Here is a 17,569-nt window from a genome sequence, read left to right as displayed (position 1 = left end):
AACCTTTCCTTGGTGAGTTTGAATAAAAAGCAAACCTTTGGCAAAAGAATACTCTGACAAAATTCCATTCTCCTGGCTCTCAAGAGGTAAGCCACTGTTGCATTCTTTTTTTCTTTTTTTTTTTTTGATATTTTTTGTTGGAGTTCGATTTGACAACATATAGTATAACACCCAGTGCTCATTCTGTCAAGTGCCCCCCTCAGTGCCTGTCACCCAGTCACTCCAACCCCCCCACCCACCTCCCCTTCCACTACCCCTTGTTCCTTTCCGAGAGTTAGGAGTCTCTCATGTTCTGTCACCTGCTCTGATTTTTCCCACTCATTTTCTCTCCTTTCCCCTATAATCTCTTTCACTATTTTTTATATTCCCCGTATGAGTGAAACCAAGAGCTTATACATCATAAAGCTCTCCTTCATTCCCTTATCTTGATTACTTCTTTTCTGTATCATGTGCTGCTCTATGGAAGGGCTTAGACAATTCAGGGTGAAGACTTTAAACTTGTAGAAGACATAAATTTAAAATATTTCTAGGTGGGACTAGATAAGTATACCTTGATAGGTACACAATGCTTGTCTGTATTAGTTTGACATGCTTTTTAAATAAAATAAAAACTAAGGTCATAAGCATTTGATAGATCCTAAAATTAAGCTTCTATTCCCAAGTCAAATACAACTTTTTCATGTCCCACCTTTTATTTTCTTTTTTAATGTTTCATGCTTTTTCTGATGCCATTTAAATATTCTCGAAAGAGGTCAAATCTTCTTTATCTACTTCAAAATATATTCCTTCCAAAATAAATAAATAAAATGAAGTAAAATAAAATACATTCCCATAGGATTTTAAGAATTTATGTAACTGTAATTTATGCAGATCTTACTTTGCTCTCATTTCAGCACCTAAACTTATTTTTAATTCTACAGATTTTAGAAGAATGCACACAGTGCTATTTATCCAGCATTCTATAGCCTTTTACACTCTTTTGTACTGAAAGAGGAGAAAATGCTCTATGTTTGCCCAGGCAATGCTGTGCAGACAAACACATTGCATCTACAGCAGGATGAGTCAACCAGCTCTTACATAAGTGTGAAGATACTGCTAGTGGTTTTTCTCCTCTATAGAACCATTGACCCCTTCAGCTCTTCTCAACTCTCCCTAAGAACCATGAATGCGTCATTGCTGAGAAACACTGACAACTGAAGAAGTGTGGGACAGAGACCATAATAATTAACTTGAAGGGGGCTCCTTCCTTCAGTTTCTGACACCAAAACAGACTTGATGAGTTTATAAAGCTATAACTACATAAGTAACTGTAGCGCAACTTTACTTTTGGAAAACTGCAGCAAACTTACTAAACAGAATGTAACAAGGCTGAGGGCAGAATGGAGCCCATCTTGATTACAGCTCTATCTCCTGCTCCTGGTTCAGGCTGGCAGGGGGTATATTCTTGACACCCATGTTGAATAATTTGAATTTCAACTTTCCTATTTTAAAATGTTTATTTTTGATTCTTACCATGATTTCCCATTTTGATTATTTTTTATTCATTATGTGAAATTCATAAGCATTTAAGTACTTGACCATAAAATAAACCTAAGGAGCTCTCAATTTAAAGAATTATGATCCAAATTTCTTCTGAGTGATTAAGAGAGAAAGACATTTCAAACAGTACCACAACGACTTGAAGATTCAGAGAGCTTAAGTAATTCACTCAGTCATTTAAGTAGCAAATGTCAAAGATGGAATTTTAAATTCAGCCTTGACTTCCAATGCCTGTGTTCCTTTAAATTTGTCGCACGAACTTAACTTACTGAAGCATGCATGTAAATTACACATGAATCCCTCAGTCTTATAAGAGCCAATTAAAATTACATAATTATAAGGGGAAAAGATTCTCATTTGTTCATTTTTTTTAAGATTCCAGGATTTCTAGAATTAAATTCAGAACATGTTTAGTGTAAGCTTTGGTTTCTCAATAAATGTTAAGTGGTGATAATGATCAATAAAAATTCTCCCAATACAACTTTACAATCCATGGTTCCTGCTAGATGTTGAACCAATACTAATTAGGACAGCATTCAGAAAAGCAAAAGTAGATGTTGACTAATAATTCCTTAGGTATATATCAAATGTTTTAAATTTAATTTTGGTTAATTTAAATTTATTTGGTTCATCTCACTGCACAGATTTTGGATCTTTCAAGTGTTTGTACCCTGAATTTCCATTTTAGACCTTGCTGAGCTTGTTTTTCCATGTTCTTCAAGGCAGTGTTTAGTACAGGGAATATACTCTGTGAATTTTTCTCCATCCATTGCAGTGGTGAAAAATGAAATATTCAATAGATAAACAGAGGACCTATATATCATAGCTGATATCTTAAAAATCAAAGTCAATGTCAAGTTGGTATATTATTTTCTTATTTACTGTTAATTTACTATCCACAACACATTTACAAAGTTGATCAAAATAGAAAGCATTTTATAAAACACAAAGATCACCCTGGCTTACTTACTTATTTTGAGTTTATGGAAAAAGGAAAATATTTAGATTTTTTCTTTCTTTTTTTTTTTTTTTTTTAGATTTTTTTCTATAGCTAAAGTTTGATTTTTTTTGATCCATTACCTATTCTCTTTAAAATGAAAGTGAGAAAACTTCTAATACTATGCATGATTCTTAAATACAACTGAAAAAATAAATGAGCTTCACCACTTACCATGTCATATTTGACTGTCTGTTTGGTCCATGATCACTTTCAGAAGGACTTAGCAGACTTCATCAAATGTGCCATTAATATTTAGGAATTCAATTTATGAATGTGTCTATCTACTTAAAATGGCAGATAATGAAGTTACTAGGTAAGCACATATCCTATAATTACACTGATCTTAGAACTGTTGAAACTTTATGAACACTTAAAACAAAGTTTTTCTTAAGCTCCTCTTGCATGAATTAAAATGTAATGTTGTTTATTAATGAAATAAAACACAACTATATTTCACCCAAGCTTACCTTGAACTGGTCCGTTTTGCATGATTTCTTTCATTATCTCAGTTTCCTAGAAGGGAAAATATCAATGAACATCATTATTGTTATCAGAACATACTAAAAATATTGTGTGGTGTATAATGTTAGGTGCTATATAATCTATTTAAGAATTATACAATCCAATGTGCCTTGAATGACCATTTATAATTTACTTTTAATCATGCCTTGAAATACTCACATGTGAAATACCACATTGATCAAGTTACTAGAGACAGGATGCACCCGTTTGTTTTATTGACTTCTACCACTGCTGGTAATTTTGGAATAAAGAGGAAATAAAGTAATAACTTTTTATGGTCACGAAGAAAAAATAATTAATTAAAACCATGTTTTAACAGTGGAGATTTGTGTCGTTTCCATTCTTTTGATCCCAAGAACAACCCCAGATGATGGTTTAGTGAGCTTCCTCAGTGTAGCTATACTATATAAGGATTTCTATGTTGTCGCCCACTGTGTGACACAACCCTCAGCAAAAAGGCAGATCATTCCCTTATTCATTCATTCATATATATGCATTGATCACAGAGTATATACGAAAAACTAGGACAGAAACAAATATTAACCCTGTAACTGTCCTCAAAGGATTTACATTTTGGTGGAGTAGATAGCACAACTAATTGCATTATGATATAATAAGTTCTACTATAGAGACAAGCACAAAGTTCCTAGGGATGGAACAAAAAAGGAAAATTAATACTATGTAGGAGTCAAGAAAAGTTCACAGACAAGATAAAGTTTTTATTGGGGCCGTGACCCATGTATGGGATTTTGCCAGATGGAAATAGGTGGGATAAGCACTTGGGTCAGAGGAATCATCACCTGGCTAAGTAGAGAAGCATTGAGAGCATGATGTATCTAGGGAGCAGACAGTAGTCCTATTTATCAAGTGCATTAGGAGCAGGTGGAGGGGTAGATGCAGGCAGGACAAGAGTCTGTAGAGGTAGTAGGTCAGAACCAAATCAAGCAAGACCTATATGCCATGGTAAGAATATTAAACCATAATATAAACCGTATAAGTAACTGGAAGTCACTGAAGGTTCAGATATTCTGAAAGTGAGGTCTGGGTAACACTGGTATGATGCAGTAAAATTTGCCCAGGCTTTCAAAATGAAAAACTAGAATCTAAGAAGTCATTTTCCCATTAGGACTATATTTACTTCAATTATTTTGTGGAGTAAGACAAAGGATTGACACAATGAGCTACTACCACCAAAAAGTCAGGGAAAAAAGGTTTGATTTAGCTTTTATCTGTCAAGTATGTAAATATGTACCATAAAATCATTCATTCTGCTAATATTACAAAGATCAGAAATTGAGAGTCTTTAATGGACACTTTAAGATTATGAAAAAAATATATCTGAAACTAGAATTATTTTAGGATATAATAGTATTTGAATAGTTTTAAGAACAGTAGAGCTATATCTTTTTGAGAAAGTTAACCATTGTTAATACTTGCCATTTAGACTTACATTGGAGGAGACTCTGTATGGAGGAGAACATTGGTAGATCCTGTTCGATTTCTCAATGTTGTTGGGACATGGCTTTGTGGCATGCCGTTTTCCCCTCCCATCAGACCTACTTGCCATAGCACAGCCATAATTGGTAGCATTTTGGTCCTTGAAAAGTGGATAGCATGCATGGGATACCAGTCTATGAGGAATAAGCAAAGAGGTAATACTTAGGAAGATGCCATAATATATCCTATGTGCCATTTTACTGAATTAAACATTTATAAATTTTCTCAACTCTTTACATGTGTACCTTTCAAAATGCAGATTAATTCCAACACACCAGTTCAATATATTATACTCTACTCTGACCCCTCATTTATATTATCATTTTAAAAAATCTTGTTTCAATCCATTTTAATAAATAATTTATCTACAGTGTAGAATTTCCTAAAGATTAATTTTCTACAGTGACTGTCAATAAAATCTGTAGTAATATTAATAGGGGAAGGACTTCATTCTGCATTTATAACTATAATATAGAAAAGCTACATTTAATGTGAAAGAGAGGATTTTATTATTAGATGTGGTATTTTGCATAATTCTGTAAGTTTTATAATTAAAGCTGTTTTGTTTTGCCTTTATATTTTTATTGAGTTATAAGTACCTTCTCATAAGATTTCACTTATTATGTTTCTGTAGTTCATGATATTTCAGGAGAGATACTATACACTAATATAATATTAAAAGTTAATAGAGTAGAAAGATATGAGACACATACATTGCACAAAACAAACAGAATCATTTTCAGTTTCTGATTTTGAAACTGAACATAGACAAGTACAAATTATTTGGTACCAAAATTAACATCATTTATTTAATATAGAAGATCATAAGGAAAATAAACAATAAAAATTGATTTTATATATATTCAATTTGAATTAGCCATAGAAGTATCCAATAGGTTTGCTTCAGAAAAATTCAAGTGTTCAACCAAGTAAGAGAATCTGAGCAAGAAACATGATGAAAGCAAAGCCATTAAAGATTATACTCACTTCAAAAAATTCTTGCATTAAACGTATTACTTTGGGATAATGAGTGCTATATATTGAATTGTGCCACCCCAAATTCATATGTTGAAGCCCTACCCCTTAACATGATGGTATTAGAAGGGGGCGTTTGAGAGATAATTAGCTTTAAATGAGGTGATGCAGGTGACATCCCACCTGGAATTAGTGCCTTTATAAGAAGGGGAAGAGATACTAGTACTCTCTGCCATGTAAGGACACAAGAAGAAGACAAGTGAGAAAAGGGCTTTCACCAGAACTAAATCAGCTACTATCTTGATCTTTGATTTCTCAGCCTCCAGAACTGTGGAATAAAGGCCTGGTGTTTAAGCTTTCCATCTATGGTATTTTGTTATGGTTACCTAAGCAAACCAATATAGTAGATTTAGTTGAGTCTCAGTGTTAATTTATACTTCTAAGCTTTTAAAGAGTATTAATTTTTGTCATAGTACAAAACAGAAGCCAACCAAGCACTACTATACCAGAGAGGTATCAGCCTGAGTTGTTCATTCTAAGCACCATATTATTAAGCAAAATGTATGAACATTTATTTAAATAAATTTATTGCCACCCATCAATATCTAACATCCATGCTCTCATAGCACCTGACTGTTCTCTAGCAAACCTAGAGTACTCAGTGGATGATAAATGGATAGGTGAGCAGTATATATGTATATTACTGGTAATCAGCTGCAACTTCCTTACCCAAATAACCTAGCTTTTAAGTAGATTAGCTCTTATAGTAGATATGAGAATGCAGTAGGTATCAGACTACATGAGAGTATGAAAATATAGCCTGCCTTTTCCCATCAAATGGGTTGGTGACACTTAATGATGTTGATAAGCTGAGGCAAGTATAAATTATTTATTCATCTCAGTCTTTTTTTTTTTTTTAGATTCTATTTATTCATTCATGAGAGACACAGAAAGAGAGACAGAGACACAGGCAGAGGGAGGAGAAGCAGGCTCCATGCAAGGAGCCTCATGTGGGACTTGATCCCAGGACTCCGGGATCACGCCCTGAGCCAAAGGCAAGTGCTCAAATGCTGAGCCACCCAGGCATCCCTATTCATCTCAGTCTTAATCTAATTTTTACCTGGAATTATCCATCTACCTGAGTAACTGAAAGGCTCAGCAGAGATATCAGCCTATCTATTCCCATTGGGACTCAGTAGAGTCGTTTGACTCAGAGCAACAAGACAATGCTTACTTAAGCCTTTCTATTAATTTAGTGAGGAATGTATACATGTTTCAAATAATTGCTTCCAATAGTTTATAATCTTAGTAGATAACAAGTATAGTGTATATTTAAATGTAATATACACATTTATCTAGGTGTAGCTTGTACATTTTTTAGTAAAAATCTTGCAATTTATTTTTTCTTTATTCTAACCCCGAACAGAACTCAAGAATCCTAGAAACGTATGTTGGGCAGCTATTTACCCACGTTTTCTCAGGAACCACCAAGCCCTATCAATGCTTCCACTATTGCATCCATGTCGGTTCTTGGCACAGCAAGAGATCAAATTCTGAGGGGACAGATTGGCTGTGTATCGACCATTGGACTGAATTGCTATTCGGTCAGCTGCCACACCTGTTTCAAATAGAATATTGATTAATATTCAAATGGTACATGTCATTTTTAATAATTTACATAGCTCTTTTTTGAATCCTAGTCTTTAGAACTTTATGTAATTTAAAATTAAAACCAATGTCATTAATGTATCTATATATTCCAGCAAAGTCAACTGGGTCATAATTTCATTCATAATTTTTATCCAATTTTGGTATTGCTCAATTGTCTTATCAACTTCAAAGACTTTTCTAGTCCATAGTTCCTTTCATGTTCTATACAGTTATGAATTTTTCATTAAGAAGTCTGTCAAATGAAATTCTTTGAGGGCAAAAATCATATCTCATTTACATTTGTAACTCCTGTACCTCATGAATAGTCACAGATAAATATATAACTTTTGAAATGAATGCAACTAAATGGAGGAAATTAGAAAAACTTATCATAGAAATACTAACTGGAAATTCATCATGTTAATCTGATATATTAGAATAAATTGAATCTTAGGTTTTTAAACTGGTATTTAGGTTGACCACTCAGAAAACCATTCAAAAGCTAATCTATTCTAATATGAATCTTATATCTAAAAACTACACAGCACACTTTTATCCTTACAATACTTTCGAAAATCATGATCCTAATCTTACTACATAGACATGGAATTCACCTTGTTTAGACTTGATATAAATTTATAACAATATACAATTTCCATGGTTGTTGGGACGCCTGAGTGGCTCGGCAGTTGAGCATCTGCCTTTGGCTCCAGGCATGATCCCAGAGCCCCGGGATCGCGTCCCACATCGGGCTTCCTGCTTGGAACCTGCTTCTCCCTCTGCCTGGATCTCTGCCTCTCTGTGTGTGTGTGTGTCTCTCATGATTAAATAAATAAAATCTTTAAAAAAGTTCCATGGTTTATCAGTTCATTCCTTTTCCTAACACATATTATTGACTGCCTACTAAGTGACAGGCACTGTACTAAGCACTAGAAATTACAATGATGAACAAGAATCACAATGCTATCCTCACAGAATAATAAAAAAGGGAAATCAATCTATCAGTAGCAGAAAACTATTTATCTTTTTGATTATGCTACCATCATAAACATAAATGATAATATCATGAGAAAATTTTGGTACAAATATTGTTTTGTGTTGTTCAATGGCTGGTATAGTTTGTTCTTGATATTTAAACATAGTTACTTTTACAAGATTTTTTAAAAGATTTTATTTATTTATTTATTTATTTATTTATTTATTTATTTATTTATGAGAGAGAGAGCATTAGCAGGAGAAAGGACAGAGGGAGAGGAGAAGCAAACTCCCCACTGAGCAGGGAGCCCAATGAGGGGCTCCATCCCAGGACCCTGGGATCATGACCTGAGCTGAAGGTAGATGCTTAACCGACTGAGTCATCTGGATGCCTCTAAAGGTAACAAAGTCATACACTTTCTTTTATCCATCCAATTTTCTCGAAAGAAGTTGTAGTTTTTGCTCATTAAAATTGTCTATATACTAGAACTTCTCAAGGTGTTAACTTTAGAATTATTCTAAAATAATTCATTTTTAAATAATTCATTTACATATGTATTTCTGTATGTACAGAGTTTTTTGTAACTACAGGATATGTACAATTCTACAGCGCAATTTTGGCACATTTTAAATGCTCAATATCTGTTCAATCTATAACCTCCTACTTCCCTGTTTCCCATCTCTTACTGTGCTGGGATATATTTCATAAGAGCAAATGACATTCTCCTATCACCTCCGCTATTCTCAAGAAAATAATTCCCTATTTCATAAAATACAAAATTTTTGATGCTTTGACTTCTAGTACAAGGGTTCAGAACCCAAATGTAAATTTGAAAATGTGAGTGTAACTATTCTCCTGTTCAAAAAAATACTTTGACAACAGTAGTCAAGGAATCAGTAACCTGGCTTCCGGGACCATTTCTTTTTTCTTTTTTTTCTTTTTTTTTTTTTTTCCCAGGACCATTTCTGAGTTAGGGTCAGTCAGTTCATCGATCTGTGACTCTTTTATAAAACCAAAGGCTTGAAAAATGTGACTTCCCTCCCAGCCCCATGAATCTGTAGATTCCAACTCAAGGGTAAATATTTTAAATTCCAACAGGACACAATATGTTGCTCTTCTACAGACATTTCTGAATCTCAGTGAATGCTTAACCCAAATTGACTTGAAATACTTAAGAATGACGCAGTTTAGCAGATTGTTTTCCACCCTTCTTTTGAAAACTTTTATTGGCCTTTACCTCTGAGACACACTCTATCATTTTCCTTGCTTATTTACTCTATTTATACATTTACTCTGTGACGTGCATCACTCCTGACATTTCAAACTCTTTTACCTATTCAGCTTCTGACATCTTGCTTGAATTTTATTTGGCCACATAACTATTGTTTTATATATGTATATTTTTAAATGTCCTATTTATTTAATAGCTTTCGACTTCTTTGAAAAACATTTTTTCTTATTTTAACTATTACTTTCTAACACAATTTTCTAGATCCTTAAAAGAACCTAGTTTATTCTTTTGTTTAAACACACTCAGAAAAAAATAGCATGAGCCTAATTTGTCATACTGAATACACACAATATAAAACCATCTCATCTGAAACCACAAAAGTGTTGAAAACCCTCTTTCTGATGTTTTGGTGAATTAGGTAGGGGGACAAATCCAGAGGCCATCTGTGGGACTGGGTCCTGAGGACACCAAAACATGCCATCTAAACCAGGCTAACAAGTTAATCTTCAGTATTTAACCAGCAACATCTTTCCTAAAACATGTTCAGAAATACTAGCTTTAACTGAAAGCAAAATTCTTATGATACCATCTAAAAGGTGTAACACATTAACTACATGAACATAAAATGACAAATGATTTATCTGATTAAATATCTTTCCATCAATATGAAACAAGGCTCAAACAGGTTCCCCATTTGGATCCCTAATATGTGAGGACAAATACCAGATATCCAGAGAACATTTATTTCAGAGGGATAGGAAGTAGCATAAACTTAACAGATGAAGCTACTCCAGTGGCAAAATTGGCCAAAGGCATCATTTCTAGAACTAGCTGATACTACGAGCAATGATATTTGGAAAATATATCAGTACTTTTCTGTCCAAAATAATATCACCCTTCAGAGCTGGTTTCTCTAAGAACCAAAGTCCCTATTTTATTATGCTTTCTGTGCTAAGACTATTTCTGAGCACTCATGGAATTACCTTCAAAGCCTAGAACATAGTTTTATGAAGGCCTTTGATTGTAGCCAATCAACATCATGTTAGGGTTATTTGCTGGAGTATGGTTAATACTCCTTTGAGGATAACATAGAGACCAAATCTTAAGATTAACCTGAGTATTGATTTATTGGACTTGTGAACTTATATGAAAGTAACTATAAACGTAGTATTCCTTACACTTTTGAAGTAACAGCAGTACTAATTTGGAAGCTACTCATCACTTTAGAGTCAAGGCTATAAATTTGTTTTTAACTGAAATGATAAAACCCATTGATTCCATTATTATCTTGTTCTGAAGTGTTTCTTTACATCAGAGTAGTTTAATAATGAGGCATATTTTTGCAAATTTATAGAGAAAAGAATATAAGAATTATATAGTTATGTGTAAGTTCATATTAATATTACTGATAATATTATGATTAAAAGGTATCTTATATTCTTCTTATCATCTGACCTTAACTCTCAAAGGACAAACAAATTTTGGGAAATTTGTTGCTCTTTTGATTTATTCTCCATTTAAAATTACACCCTAGAAATCAAAACCAATTTTCAGAGTAAAAATGGTTTTTTATATAATGGTCAGGCTGCTTTCTCTGGTCTGAATATGATTTTATTTTAATTGATTAAACATTAACATTTAAATATTCTAAACTTTAAAACCTTTTAATTACTGTACAAAAATCTTGAGTTAAAAGGAGAATTATAAGGAAGTAATTAAAATGACTTTTATTACTTGCAGTAGAAAATGCCCATGATGCAGCACAATTTTTTTGATCCAATGGGCCATGAGTCCATCCAGGCCATTTATAAGAAGCAATAAAAAACTCTGGAAGATCAGTTGTTGCAGGTAAAGAAGCCTATAGAAGAGAGGCAGACATGTCAGATTTCTTCAAATGTATTCCAATAACCATTATAAGAAAATGCCGTGACCTTTTATAACACTTATCATTATTTTTTTTATTTTGTACACTCATGTTTTCTGAATGACATCCCTGGAAGTATTAGTAGTGTAGAATTTCAATTTCATATATATTTAAAAATAATTTAATGCAGGGAATCTTAACATACAGCAAAATCAGAAGAACAAGATGCAGAATTTTTTCTGGGTTACCATATAGTGCAATAGTTTCTATCACCTTGGATCAGAGTTTGGGTCACCCATATGAAAGACTACATGGTGTTATTTAAACTTGACCTCATAAATAACATTTATGTTTATGTCCCTTCTTATATTAGAGAGTGTGATTCTGTCTGAAATTAATTTTGAAATAATGCATCTGTGGCAACTATGCATTACTACACTAGAAGGTCCAAGGAGCACCAATTTTACACCAGCCATTGGGAAACCAAACTGGGATGAATTGGTTGATATTCAGAAAATCCTTGAAGATTAAAAAGGGCTTCAGAAAATGTGGAAGTCCTAATATACAATACCATTATATCTTCAGAGCCCCCATCCAGGTTCTGACACAGTTTCAGCTGTTGTCTTTCCAAGAATGTAAATTAAAAGTTATGCTCCATTCAAGTCACTCAAAGAAAATCTCAAACAAATACCCTGGTTTTGTCCCCAAACTTTTCTAAAAAGTGACAATTTTTACTTCCATAAATAATAAGGACTCGAACTAAATAAGAATTTGTTTATATTTTTATTACTTAAGCATACACACACATTCACACACATCATTTCTAAGAGTGCTTTAGAATTTTCAAAGGGTTCTAATACTCAATATTTTATTTTAACTTCTCAATAGTTCTATGTTTTATAATCATGGCAAAAAATTATTCACTGTATTTTATAAATGAGGCTACAAACTTCTAAAAGTTAAATGACAAGCTAAGGTTAAATAAGAAATACCTCTGAAATCAGATCCAGGTTTTAGAACTTTTAACACTAAGTTCCATTTATCATTTACTTACTTTATCAGAAATATGTTAATATTTTGCAACAGAAGCAAAATGTCTATAAAAGCTAAAATTTTACCTACTTAAAAGTTTTATGATTGTGCACCGCCTTAAACAAGTCAGGCTACTGATCTGATGATGTCTTGCAAGCAAAATTACTTCTGACAAGTATACAATTGCTTCAAAGACTAAAGGAAGATTCGGAATTTACATGTCAGCTTGAAAAAGTATCCATCGAAAATATCTATAAATTTGAATTTTAATGAGAGTTCAGTTTTGATTTAAAGAAACTATTACCATCTGATAAGAAAGTTATTAAATCCTGAGTTCCATTACTAAAAACACTCCTATTCAGATGATGGAAGAAAAGAATAGAAAAATGTCAAGCGGATCACAGTAGAGGGCCTACATTATACCTTTAAGAGCAGTATCATGGGGCAGCCTGGGTAGCTCAGCGGTTTAGCGCTGCCTTCAGCCCAGGGTGTGATCCTGGAGATCTGAGATCGAGTCCCACGTTGGCTCCCTGCATGGAGCCTGCTTCTCCCTCTACCTGTGTCTGTGCCTCTCTCTCCTCTGTGTCTCTCATGAATAAATAAATAAAGTCTTTTTTTTTTTTTTTTTTTAAAGAGCAGTATCATGGAAATCCAAGTTAGATCCTTATGCCATTAGACTGAGCAGACTGCAGAAACCTAGAGTTTGAGCAGGATAAATTTACTGCTCTGAATAGATAGTTCCAGAGAGATAGATTCACTCTCCAAGGGAGTCTTTCTAAATTTGATAGGTATATACCCATCTTATTAGTAACTTTTTTTAATAAATTTTTATTTATTTATGATAGTCACACAGAAAGAGAGAGAGAGAGGCAGAGACACAGGCAGAGGGAGAAGCAGGCTCCATGCACCGGGAGCCCGACCTGGGATTCGATCCCAGGTCTCCAGGATCGCGCCCTGGGCCAAAGGCAGGCGCCAAACCGCTGCGCCACCCAGGGATCCCCATCTTATTAGTTATTAATATCTTCAATTTTATTATTATTGGCATATCAGTATGCTTTTAAAAATTGATAGTACTAAGTTGTCTCAAGTTTCCAGAAAAACAGGTACAGTGTTGGTTGTTATTTAATACTTTATAATTTAATAAAATAGCTAGGGTATTTTCCTTCTGCTCTGTTGAGGTAATAAAAATACAACTATTACTTCACACACATTTCAGCCTGGTTGAGTTATTTAGAATTTGACTTCCATAAGCCAAAGCCAATCAGAATGGTTTGCACATAGGAAGTATGCAATAAATGTCTCATGATAATGAGGAAATATAGATCAAACTGGTAGATTTAAATTCTTAAAAAAAAAGTTTCTTCCCCCTAAACACATTGAGTTGGATTATAAATACCAGTCTGCTTTTGTTGCTTTTCTGATTTATTGCTTAAAAAAATACAAATGGTTAATCTTTCTCAATAAGATAAGGCAATATAGAAATAACAAGCAAAATGACATTTTTATTGAAAACATATTTACCAACCCACTAAGCCAGATCCAATTCATAAAGCTCACCTATTGGATCTTTCAGAATTTTTATCACTTATTTAATATTGCTTTTCCTAAAAATAAGCTCATAGGATTTGAAGATCAACAGGCACACACTATCTTGCAATTTTATTTGCCTTATGATATCAGATAATCTGATGTAATAAGCAAAGAGAAAATTTTATATCCCATTATTCCTTAATTATTGCATGCCTCTCTAAAGTAAGAGTGTTTTATGGGCTTACAAATAAAGGTAAATATCACAGAATAATAGCTTTTAGGAATAGGTAACAGACGTCTGGCTTCAACAAACACTGTGTGTGTGTGTGTGTGTGTGTGTGTGTCAAAAGATAGCTTAATAAAGCAAAAGTATCTGAGAGTGACAGAAATTTCAAAGTGACAGTGACTTAAATAAAATAGAAATTTATTTTTAAAAAGATTTACACTGTGGCATATGGGCATTTTTAATTCTTTTAATTCTAATGTTTAGAATGTTTATGACGGAAAAAGTTTCCGTCATAATCTAGCATTCCCAAATTAACATTAGTCAAATTTGAGATTAAATTTTAACAGTCTCCTCTATTTGATATTTCTATTTAAAATTAGAGATTAAAAATATTGCGAACAAATATAAAAATTAAAGGCAACGGTGAATACTGGAGAATTTTTTACAGTACTTCCTACATTTAATCGAATCAAAATCTCTGAAGGAGTAATGCAAACATAATCACAGAGCAGTTTGAGAACACTCCAGTCGAATTCTGGACATTCTGAACATTCTTACTATGAGCCCATATCTCCACAATATCTACTATGTGAGTGACCACTTCTATCTCTGATTGCACTTGCCTCCAACTTAAATTTGGATAATCAGAGTGACCTGAGAATCAAAAGAAGGCAACAGAGAATATCATTCTGTTCTGCCCTTTACAATCCAGGCATGAATACCAAACAATGTCTTCTAAACTATTTGATATTAGAGAGGATAGGGCTAATTTTCTAGATGCTAATGGCAAAATGAATTTTTCATCTTCAACAATATTTGTCTTCATGCTTCCACCTCTGGAAGGATTAGCTTCCAGGATATTTCTCTAGTTTCTACTTCTAGGGTAATTTTTTTAATGATCCACTTCTATAAATATCAATATTTCATGATCACACTATGGCAGGTAGTACTAATTCTTCTCCAATCCTTCCCTTTTTCATAGAATTTCCCTTTATTCACATAAGTAGCAATTTTAGCTCGTCATTTGTAACTCAGAAAAGTGACTGCATTCCATACTCCCCCTTGGGTACTATGTGTGACCACCTTACTAAGCACTGGTCTATGAGATATAAGCAAAAGTACCATTGGCAGTTTCTGAGACTTTTTTTTAAAGAGACGAATAGTACTTTACTTTTATTCTTTTTTATTGATTTTTAATTTTTTTTCCTGCTAGCAGAAATTAGGGTATAGATAGACATGGAATAGCTCTCTTGAATCACTTTATGACCTTGGATAGAAAGACTCTAGAAAACAGAACAAGGAAGAAAGAGCCTGAGTATCCAATTCCATGGAGTTGGATACTTCTAATGGAAGACAACCCATCTCCAGATTTGTTGGTGGTAGATCAATTCCTATGTTATTGAAGCCACTCATTTGGAATGTTTAGCTCTCTCAGATGAGCCCAATCATAACTAAAAGAGTACATATAACTGCATGAAAGTTGCTACGACCGTGTCATATTTCACTGAAGCCAGGACATAATCAAATGTAAGAAGCACCCCAATTTTAGAGGTATAAAAAAAGTGAATAAAATAAGCATCTAGAAATTGATGAGCTATGATATTTCCTCAAATGAGTTTCTTAGAATACTAGTTCTGAGGAATTATAATAGATAATTACAAAACAAGGAATTGATTAGTCTAACAGTTCTGAGAAACACTGGTTTTGAAAATCTATTCATCCTCACTGCAGTATATTTTATAAGCTACTTAAGTGTTCTAAGACTCTAGGAAGTGGGAATAATATTCATGGTTTTATATGTTCATGACCCAATGAAAAGTATCTTATTTTAGCTTATTTCATTTCATTTCACATCATTTTGGTTGTGAAGCAGATCAAAGGACTAGTGTTTAGTAGAACAGCCTCTGGGAAGAACCATAGTATGGATTAGAAAACCCAGGTTTGAGAATAATCCAGAGAACAGGTGCTTGTTCCATCAACACACCAAATCACCTCAGGAATCTACTTTTTAACAGGCCCAAGTATTTATTCATAGAAAGGGAAAAAATAAAATTTTACATTTCTTTTTGGAGATTTGCCTTGCAGTGATTAATTCAGCCCCATGGTGTTGTTCAAGTCATGTTCAATTATATCACAGTGTTATGCACTAGATTGCAACTAGTACAGAAAAATAAAACTGAGAACTAAACACTCAAGAACTGACTTGAGATAAGACACCGCCATGAGCTCATTCTGCCACAAGTTCAGCTGAATAAGGAGTAAGGCCGGGTGTATATTTTCTAAAGTTTCTTGAGGGATGTGAAGTTCCATCCTGGGAAGAAGGGAAAGGAGGCATAAGCACATGCTTTAATGCTCTATGAATTTAAAGCTCTTAATTTAGAGATGGCAAAAACTGGCATCTTAATCTGTCCCTAGCTCTTTACCTACATAGATGAGAAGATTCTGAGATGAACTGAGGAAAATATATGCTTAAACAGTCTCCACCATGAACATCTGGCTGTACCCCTCTTCTGCAGCATCACAGGCACCTGCATTTTATAAAGTTGTTTTTTTTTAAGATTTTATTTATTTATTCATGAGAGACACAGAGAGAGAGAGAGAGAGAGAGAGGCAGAGACACAGGCAGAGGGAGAAGCAGGCCCCATTCACGGAGCCCGATGTGGGACTCGATCCCAGGACTCCAGGATCACGCCCTGGGCAGAAAGCAGGCGCTAAACCACTGAGCCACGCAGGGATCACCTAAAGTTATTATTCAAGCTTGATACCATTGCCTATATTCATGTATGTGGGGAGCTAAACATCATTTTTATGGGGAAAATGGTCATTTTTCTTTCACTTTATATAAGGAACCAAACCATATAACTGTTATTCACTTTTCTAGTTAGTGTTTCATTTTCTACATAGGCTTCTGTTTATACAGATGACAAACATATTTGGAATCAAGTAGATTATTTTTAATCAAATAAAAAATTTCTTCTTTTTTAAGATTTTATTTATTTATTTATTTATTTATTTATTTATTTATTTATTGAAAGAGAGAACAAGCAGCGAGGAGGGGCAGGGGAAAGAGAAAGAAAGAGAAACAGACTCCCCGCTAAGCAGGGAGCCTGATGCAGTGCTACATCCCAGGACCCTGGGATCATGACCTGAGCTGGAAGCAGATGCTTAACCCATTGAGCTAGCCAGGTGCCCCTCAAATAAAAAATGTCAATAGCCTATGGTAGGTTACAAAGTATATTGGTAAGATTCCCTTTGATTTTTTTCCAAAGATATGTCTTATCCTTCAGTATTTGCTATCACTGAAATATACCTCAAAAAGGAAAACACAAATTCCTCCTGTTATAACTGATGACAATAAAAATAAATCCAGGGGTGTGTGGGTGGCTCAATCCATTAAGTGTTCACCTTCAGCACAGGTCATGATCCCAGGGTCTTGGAATGGAGTCCTTCATGGGGTTCCCTTCTCAGCAGGGAGCCTGCTTCTCCCTCTCTCTCTGCTCCTTCTCTTCTACTTGTGTGCATTCTCT

The 17,569-nt window shown here is 33.9% G+C and overlaps 1 protein-coding gene across 2 annotated transcripts in view; it reads right to left on the bottom strand.

Annotated features, from left to right (window-relative positions):
* Window positions 1-17,569, bottom strand: part of TINAG (tubulointerstitial nephritis antigen) — a 92,381-nt gene that overhangs the window by 54,747 nt on the left and 20,065 nt on the right. For both annotated transcript variants that reach the window (XM_025419071.2, XM_025419072.3), the window contains exons 5-8: window positions 11,125-11,248; window positions 7,001-7,151; window positions 4,512-4,692; window positions 3,007-3,052 (exon numbers count right to left, since the gene is read on the bottom strand). In XM_025419071.2, coding sequence (XP_025274856.1) covers window positions 3,007-3,052; window positions 4,512-4,692; window positions 7,001-7,151; window positions 11,125-11,248 — 502 coding nt within the window. The remainder of the gene's footprint in view (window positions 1-3,006; window positions 3,053-4,511; window positions 4,693-7,000; window positions 7,152-11,124; window positions 11,249-17,569) is intronic.

The sequence above is a fragment of the Canis lupus genome, chromosome 12, assembly GCF_003254725.2.
Source record: "Canis lupus dingo isolate Sandy chromosome 12, ASM325472v2, whole genome shotgun sequence".
Classification (NCBI taxonomy): domain Eukaryota; kingdom Metazoa; phylum Chordata; class Mammalia; order Carnivora; family Canidae; genus Canis; species Canis lupus.
Note: the sequence above shows the minus strand (reverse complement) of the source record. Positions and strands in the feature narration are given on the sequence as shown.